Consider the following 9295-nt stretch of genomic DNA (forward strand, 5'->3'; position numbering starts at 1 on the left):
TTTGACCCAGCAATTCCACTACTGGGAATATACCCTAAAGAGACCATAAATGACATCCAAGTAGATATATGTATACCCATGTTTATCGCAGCTTTGTTTACCAATAGCAAGGAGTTGGAAACAACCTAAATGCCCATCAACAGATGAATGGGTAGAGAAGCGGTGGTATATTCGCACAATGGAATACTATGCTGCATTGAAAAACAAGGAACTCATGCAATATTATTCAAAATGGGTGCCCCTGGAGGACATTATGCTGAGTGAGGTATCTCAGTCACAAAGGGACAAATACTGCATGGTACCATGGTTGTAAAACAGGACTGACCTTGGGGTTGGGGAGAGACTGAGAAAGATGGGTTCAACAATGTATACTGCACTGAAACAGATGACGGAGAAAACTGTTTAAAAGGGATATGTGATTGGGTATTTTTGTCATGAAAGGAGTCTACAGCGAAGGCTACATGGTGGAGTGGACCTGGGGGAGGGTTTGTAAAACAATGAAAGAATTTTTCTTTTACTTTTGCAAGAAGGTAGTGTACTGGGGGAAGGGTTGGGAGGAGAGAAAAGTGCAACAATGAATGAATGGAAATCCAAAGTCTCTAAATTTTTACTGAAATTAATAATAAATTTAAATTTTAAAAAAGTATAATCCTGGTTAAAACAAAAACTGCAATAAATATTACAAAGTATATATATATATGGACTTTCCAATTCTGTATGCACTGTTCTACTCCAGGAGCAACCACAGTTTAGCCACCTAGTGTTAAGTCTACCCAACCTGACTTAAAAATGCAGGGAGGTGGGGAGCTCTGGTGGCTTAGTAGCAAGGAGCTGCAACTACAATCCCAGAGGCACACGGTTCGAATTCACCAGATGCTCTGCCGGGAAAAGGAGGAACAATCTCCTGTACCAGTCAGATCTGATTTGACGGTACACTCACACAAAAATGTTAAAAAAAATGCAGGGAGGAGACAGAGGCGTTAAGTACTGATTTATAATTAACAAAAATACAAGAACAGCCACAACTAAGCCAAAAAGTTAACTATGCTACAGGCCATGTGCTGGCAATCCCCCAAACAATCCTCATTTTTAAAATTAAAAAATCAGGATAAGTGGATAAAATTTTTTCAAAGTTCACAAAGCTAGTAAAAAGTTGAGATTCTACTTTAAATACATATTAGTTCAAAGATTTCACTATGACCAAAAATTAGCTGAACTAAAAAAATTTTGCGCAAATGAATGCACTAGGGTTCTAAAGCAGCAATGTACATAAATATACAAGTACAGACATAAATATTTGTCTCGGTAGTTGAAGTATTAGCATCACAGAATCAAAACATAAATAAAAAATTCAACCTAACCTAAATCAAACCACTTTTAAGGCTTAGAAGTCCCAAGTCCAAAAGAAATACCTAAAGTCAGAAACAAATGCTTCAAAAACTTTACATGAACATTTCCTAAACATGAACACTGGAACATGAAACTACCACACATGGCCATTTACACAATACCCTCACAGATAAAAGGTAATAATACAGTGTATTCATGAAAAAGGGAGTTTACAAGATTGAAATACCATTGCTGCTAAGTGAAGAAAGGGGGTAAAATCCTTTGTGTTTTGTTTTCCAATGCTTGGGAAATAAAGATAACATTATTCTCTTGTCCTTCCTCCAAGGTTCTGCTTTAAATACTCCATCAGGAATACTAACAAGACAATTCTGCAAATGTACTACTAACACAAAGGTAAAAAACTCAGGGGTTAAAAAAAAGTGGGGGCAACAGACATTCCCAAAGTTGCCAAGTTAACAGTCAACCTTGATTCCAGTACAGATTACGTAGAACCCACAAAAAATTACACCATAAACACTATCAAAACAAACAAAACTCACTGCCATTAAGTAGATTCCAACCCACAGAGAACCTGAAGGACAGAGTACCACTGTCACATAGATCTTCTGAGGCTGTAAATATTTACCAAACAAGACTGTGTCACAGCTTCCTCCTTCAGAAAGCAGCTAACAGGTTCTAACCCTAGTAGCCCAGAGCTTAACACAGTGCCAGGAGGAACCCACAAACATTGACCTATTGCCGTCCAGTTGATACCAACCCATAGTGGCCTTCCTTCAGATTTCTGAGGCTGTAAAATCTTAACAAGAGACTGTCCAACTTTATCCCACAGAGGTGCTAGATTCACACCACCAATCTTTCAGTTAGCAGCATAATGAAGTACACACTATGCCAGCAAAGTGCCTTAAAAAACTAAATATGATGATTATTTTATGACTAAAATGAAGATGAATAATAAGTAATGGTAAGAATGTAAGGCAATCCAAACTATGACACACTGCTGGTAGCAGACTAATTGTGGTACAGCCACTTCCGAAAATTTTAGGGCATTCACTACTAAATCTGAACATGCATGTTACTTTATTACCTATGGCCCAGCAATTTCACTCCAAGGTGATTCAAAAGAAATTAAATGTTTCATTTGTTTGCCCTAAAAACACAGACTGTTCAGTGCAGTACTCTTGTGAATAAGCAATCCAAACGCTTACAGTCAAATGAGACTAGAGCATGGGGTACATTCATCTCAGGGAATCCTGCATGAATGAGACTAAAGGGGGTAGGCTGATCCTGCACACAAAGGTAGGTCACAAACATTGTTGAAAGCAGCAACCCACAAGAGCACATAACACCTGATTCCATTCCTATCAATTTCAAGGAAATCCAACTTTAGTTTATAATGTTGGAATCTAGTAGGAAAGCCTAGAATCTGGGACCTGAACCTTAATACATATTCTATTTCTGGATCTGAGCGCATAGTATGTGTCCATCTTACAAAAATTCCAGAAAGTTACCAATTGGACACTATTTTTACCTATTTTCTTAATGTCACTAAAAAATTATGCCATGGAGATCAAACAGTTTCTGCAGGCAAATTAAGTTTATCAAAGCAGACAAATCTGTGACTAAAGAAACATTACATTTTCTTACAGTTTAAACAAGAGCAAGAAAAATGACAAGAGAATGGGGATAAATAAAATTGGTTCTCTCATCAGCAACTAATAAAATATAAATTACTCCTAAAAGCAGTACCTCTTAGAATGTGTCCTCTATTACTAATGGCTGCTAGTGTTTAATTACGAGATGACAAGTCAACCTTAGAAGAACTAAAAGACAAAGTTAAATGTGAGGAATTCAGTGCAGCCATGAAACCACCACCAGCCAGTACTGTCACAGGTGACTCACTGCTGGTTGATTTGGGGCAGTTTTCTCTCATCCAAAAGGAGTCACAGCCTAGGTAAACACAAGCCAAGTTAAAGGAAACAGGAACTCTGTAGGGCAGTGTTGTTAGGTTATATATCTTTGAATCAGAATTAACTTTTAACTGACACTCTGGTGGGTTTTCAGAGGCAGGCAGTAAACTATACAAGAGAATGCCCATCTTACTTCTACATAGCAACTGGTGGATTTGAACTTAGTATTGGCAGTGCAACTCCTTACCATTAAGTCACTGATCTCCATATGACAGTAGAAATGCCCACAGGGCTTCCCAGGCTGTAATCTTGGTGGGAGAGGACTATATCTTATCCCCACAGAAAAGCTGGTGGGATCCAACCAGAGATCTTTTGGTTACAAGGTGAATGCTTTAACAACTGGACAACAGAATTCATACTCATAAATCATCAATTTAATCGAGTAACTATGAAATTACTATATATTAATTTTGTAAAACTGACCATTTTCAAAGCCTTATACTTCCTGAGACACAGAATCACTGATCACTTTTCTCCCACCTAAAATGCTTACCTATTTCTTATGTCCTGACTTGACCACCGCGTTTGCTAGAAAAATCCTTTCAAGATTACAGATTATATCAAACAGCAGTGTCTTTTAAAATGCTTCTTTCAATGGCTAACACAACTCCTACTCCGTTTCACCTACTGTTACCCTTAAATCAACTGGAGCTATTACAGAGCTAGAAAAAGTTCACTTTGAAAATGCAGTATTGCTGCTCCAAAAAGACAAAATTCTTCCAAGAACTTAAAAACACCCACAAAACATGACCTTATCAATTAATCTTCTTAAACTAATCAATCTCACCAAATATATCTCATTCAAAGAAATGCATGTTCAAAAATCAAGTTCCTGAGAAAAGTACTTATTAAATAATCTTCATAGAGTAAACTGCCCTAAAAAATCATGCCAATTTCACTGTTGGGAACAGACACTTGCACAACTATCAAAATATTTTAAAATCTAAAAGCTATTTTAACTTTGCAAAGCATCAAGACAATACTTAAATGTTCCCTAGGTACAAAATCGCGAATATTTGGCATATGCTCTACTCTCTCCTTAAGGCTACCTCTCCGTTTATTTATCATTGTAAACTCCACGTTCTAACAACTAAAAGGTTGCAAGTCAACAGATAATTAAAGAAAAAGTCACACGATAAACAAACGTGCTCAGTCGTACGTTCACAAGTGTGTGCTGCACCCAACAGGCTTTCCAGGCACCACCCAACACTCGCTGGATACAAAGTTGTAGACAGGATCCTATGGCCAACCAGCCAACAAAGCTGCAGCTTGCAGGGGAAATCGAGTTTAAAAATTCTAGTCCTGTGAAATTCCCAAGCTCTCAATGAAAAATCCAGTGCGCTCCAAAAGGTCCCTCACTCCTAATCCTTAGAAAGCATTTCCTGCTGGGGAAACGTCTCCCGCAAGCCTGCCTTCAACTTTCCCCCGCTCGCTACCTGCGCAGCTCCAGCAAGCCTGAGCCCGCCCTGCGTGCCCGCCCCCGGCCCGCACGCACACCCACTGGGACCTCGGCCCTCGGCGGACTCCGCACCGCACGGGCGCGCAGACACATGTGCCTGCAAACCCGGCCCCTTTCCACACCCCCCGGAAACGACACCCCCTTTCTCACTCGCCGCACGCCACAGCCCATCCCCCGGCTTCCCCGCCCCCACTCCCACCACCCCAGTGCACCCACCCACGCTCCCGGACACCCGGCCTCCCGGGCTCGCCGCAGGCCGAGGGGACAGGAAGCAGGAAGGTGGGCTCCTCCGGGCCTAGGCCGCTCGCACGGCCGGGGAGGTGAGGGGGTGCCGGGCGGAGCAAGGCCGCATCCGGCCCCAGGCCTGCCCGCCGGCCCTCCGCCCGCCGGCCCTCCCGCCCGGGCCACACTCACTTGCCAGCCGTGGTCCATCGAGTCCCCCACCGTTGCCGCCTCCGCTGCTGGCAGCTCCGGCTCCAGGGGTCCCCAGGTCCGGCTTCTTGGGCCCCGGCGGCGGGGGCGGCCCGGTTCCTCCGCCCGGGACCGCTCCGGGCGGAAAGCCGGCCCCGGGCCCCGGGCCCGCCAGCGCCAGGGGGACGCTGTTGCTATGGAGGCCGAGGCCCGGGACAGCCCCAGCGGCGGGGTCCTCATGCAGGAACTGACACTCCTCCCCGTAGAAGCAAGTCTTATCCTTGGCGTAGTAGCGGCAGTACTTGAGCTTCACTCCCGCCGTCGCCCCGCCGGGGACACCCCCCACCCCCGGCGGGGCCACCACCGCCACTGCCGCCGCCAGCGAGGAGGAGGACGAGGAGGCGGCGGCCGAGGGGGGCGGGAGGCCGCCGCCACTGTTCATGGCAACGCCGCAGCCCCGTCTTCCACTGCCGCCCGAGGAGCCGCCGCCGCCACTGCCGCCACCATAGACGGGAGAGGGAAGGAAGACGCAGCCGGTGCCGGATAAAAGCCTGGGCGGGTGGGTCTGTCCCGCTGCGGGAGCCGGAGCCGCCCGGGGAGAGGGGGAGGGGAGAGGGAAGGGAGGAGGGGTAGGAAGGAGGGAGGGGAGGGGGAGAGTTGGGATTCTCTCACTCACTCACTCGTTCTCTTTTCTTAAAGGGGCCGCGCGGGATGCTGGGGTGGGCACGCAGGCCCAGGCGGGGACTCCGAGGGCGCGGGGAGGGGACGGGAAAGTGGCGGCGGCCAGGGAGTGGGGAGCGCCGAGGGGGCGGTTTATTTTTAAATTCTGCCTCCACTAGCTCTCTCGCACTCTGGTTCCTCGGAGTTGTTTATTCCATTTTCCTCTTCCTGAGCCGGCCAACGCCGCTGCGCCTGCGCGGTGGTGCGCGGGGGCTTGTGGGTAGCAGGAGCGCGAGAGGAAGCCCGGTCGGGCGTGGGGCTTGCTGGGCCCTTCGCGAGCCGGCGGCGATTAGACGGACATCGCTCGCCTGGTCGATGCAGAAGTTCTCACGAGGTTGAATATCTTCCCTTTCTTTTCTCATCCCTTCCCTCTTCGTAAATTGCGGTGTGCCCCCCCCCTTCCGCATTAGAAAGGCACAGCAGAAAGTAGAAATGTCATTTGGAGGGGCTGCACCTGGAGACCGGACCCTGGCCCCTTGCTCCAGTTGAAGAATGTCACGCTGTTTGCCGGTCCACCACATTTTCTCTACCTCTTTCATATTTTACACCTCTCCTTCTTTTCCCTAACCCCACGAAGGTGATGAGAGAGTTACAGGACCGATTACCTGAACTTCCAGGCTCCTTGCCAAAGAAACGAGCCAGAAAAGGTTGATGTAGACAAACCCCCTGCACGGCCCAGCACCTGTTTTCTCGGCTTCTGAGTCAATAATAATTCTTTTGAGAGAAATAACACCTGAGATCAACAAAACCTAGGAAAGATTTCATTTGTAAATAGATTCGTTTGCTTGTCCTCAAACCAATTTTAACTAGAAATTCATTTTAAAAGATTATTTTTCTCTTGGTGATCTCAGGTTTTCCTCTTTTGTGGGAGGCGGGGAAAGTTTTCAGGAACTTGAAAGAATTGCTGTGGAGGAAACGGTAACTTTTACATTTTGGAATTCTAAAATATTTTCACGCTGAAGAAGCAGCCCCTCATTGCCGCTGTCAAAGAAGGAGGTTTGTGGGCAGGGTTAAAGGAATGGGGCAACAAAATCGGTGTCAGAAGAACCAACCAAAGCAAATGTACCACGTTGCATTAAAGAAGGTGATTCTAATAGACTGGTAAGCATGAAGGTGTTTCACAGACAAATACTAAATCCACTGGCGTGCCGTTTGTGTTCTGTTTATCTGTTTCAAAGTGTTTTTTAACATGTTTGCAAATGTTTTTTGACAATTAACAGTTAAATGCCTCTTTGCTCCATTACACATGTTGCTGTCTCTATAGAGTGTCAATTAACACACAAATAGTACAGATTTGAACTCTTTGTGCTCACTTAACATGAAAATATTTCCTCTGTATTGCAGTAAATCCAAGTGTTGGTGATAATCTCCCTGGAGAGAAGGAACAAGCTGGAGGAGATGATTAGCAGTATCAACTGGCATTTTCAGTGGATACTCCCAATATTGTCTCTCTGGTGACCTAGTGGGTGAGGAGTTGGCTTCACCCCACAGAGATGGACACTTCAAATCCACCAGCTGTTACCAGGGAGAAAAGTTAGGCAACCTCCTCACTAGTGATTTACAGGCTCGGGAAACCCACCAGAAGGTCAGCTGTGAGTCTGTTCTGACTCAGTGGCACACATCAACAGTCCCAATATAGCCTTTGCTATTCAAAACCGTGTTGTCCCAGGGTCAGCTATAAATTATAAGTAGAATTTTTTACTTTTGGGGGGCAGGGTGGGTTGTCTTCCAACCCTGGCATTGTCCAAGGATGTGTTTTTGATGAATGAATATCGTGTTTACAGATCCACTCCCAAATCAGCCAACTACCTTCGAGTCTATTCTGACTCAGTGGCTCTCTGTCAGGTTTCTGAAGCTGTAAGTGTTTTAAGGGAGGAGACTGCCCAGCTTGCTTTCATGGGGCGACTGGTAGATTGAGACCACTAACCTGTATGTTAGCTGTCCAACACTTAACACCGTACATGGCCAGGGCTCCTTGACGCTAACAACCAGAAAACAATGCTCAGTGCTATAAAATTAGTTCCAACTCATAGCAACCCTCTGTCAGGTTTCCAAGGCTGTAAATGTGTATGAGGATCTGTATGAGACTGTCCATCTTCCGAGGAGCAGCTGGTAGACTCAAACTTTGGCCTTTCAGATAGCCCAGTTTCACACTAAACCCCCAGTGTTCTTTGGAAAGGCAGCAGTTTTTCATAAAATTCCTGTCAGATTATCAGTAAATATTGAGAACTTTCTGTGTTGCCTAACAAGTTTTGTCTGAGGCTCTGATGTGAAAAAGAAGCCTTTACCTTGGAGAGTCCCTGGGAATCTGGAAGGAAGAGTCAGTGATAAAGTATGTCATCCCACAATGTCACACTTAATGGGAGTTTCTATTTCATCCATGTAAACAAGAAAAATAGGGTAAGCTACTACAGTTCAACTCAGAATCCAAATGTTGATAAAGCTGGCATTGAAACTTTGAAACTCCTTGAACACTATCCAAAGAACATCAGTAAGTTGATACCTGTCAACATGGTCGTTATTGTCCTCCTTTGGATTCTGTCCTTAGCGTGCTTTTATGTGAAAATTAGATCAAGAAATATATGGCATATTTACCTGACTTGTGATATGATCCCCTACCAGATAAGTCATGTGATAATGAGAATGGGATGTTTAGCTTTCCATTAGCTTGATAAATGGGTCACTGCTAACAGAAGTCCATTTCATGTGGATAAATGCAAAGGTTTTGAACCTGGATTAAACATCACTAGAAACAGGTACATTAATGTGTTACTACCAAACTCCTCTTCCGGAAAAGCAAGGAGGCACTGTCTTACCTGAAACATTTTAAATGTTCATTCCCTTCCAATTATTGTTATTTCACTTAGCAAATCAATCCTAAGAGTTATAAATAAAATTTTCTTTTCCAGGGTGCTCATAAAAGGATTACATTGTTGTTGGGTACCATTGAGCCTTTCTGATTCGTGGTGATCATGCAGTAGTATTACCCCTAGTCCCCTAGGCTGTAATCTTTATGGAAGGAGCCTTGTGGTAGAGTGATTAAGTAATGCCCAGCTGCTAACCAAAAGGTCAGTAGTTTATACCCTCCAGATACTCCATGGGGGAAAGATACAGCACTCTGCTCCTGTAAAGATTTACAGCCTTGGAAACCCTTTGGAGTAGTTCTTCATTTTATAGGGTCCCTCTGATTCAGAATTAGGGAGCTCTCTGGTTGTCTAGTGTGTAAGGAATTGTACTGCCAATCAAAAGACACGTGGTTCTTGTGGCGCTTTCTCAAAAAGTTGCAAATAAAGATACCATTTGACCCAGCAATTCCACTACTGGGAATATACCCTAAACAGACCATAAATGACATCCAAGTAGATATATGTATACCCATGTTTATCGC

At 44.7% G+C, this 9295-nt stretch overlaps 1 protein-coding gene across 1 annotated transcript in view; it reads right to left on the reverse strand.

The window, feature by feature from the left end:
- Window positions 1-5629, reverse strand: part of PAN3 (PAN3 poly(A) specific ribonuclease subunit homolog (S. cerevisiae)) — a 155601-nt gene extending 149972 nt beyond the window's left edge. The window contains exon 1 of the mRNA XM_006894072.1: window positions 5191-5629. Within this exon, the coding sequence (XP_006894134.1) occupies window positions 5191-5629 (439 nt within the window). The remainder of the gene's footprint in view (window positions 1-5190) is intronic.
- Between the last annotated feature and the right edge of the window lie 3666 nt (window positions 5630-9295).

This window comes from Elephantulus edwardii, unplaced genomic scaffold, assembly GCF_000299155.1.
Source record: "Elephantulus edwardii isolate Elephantulus edwardi_28Jun2011 unplaced genomic scaffold, EleEdw1.0 scaffold00134, whole genome shotgun sequence".
NCBI lineage: Eukaryota > Metazoa > Chordata > Mammalia > Macroscelidea > Macroscelididae > Elephantulus > Elephantulus edwardii.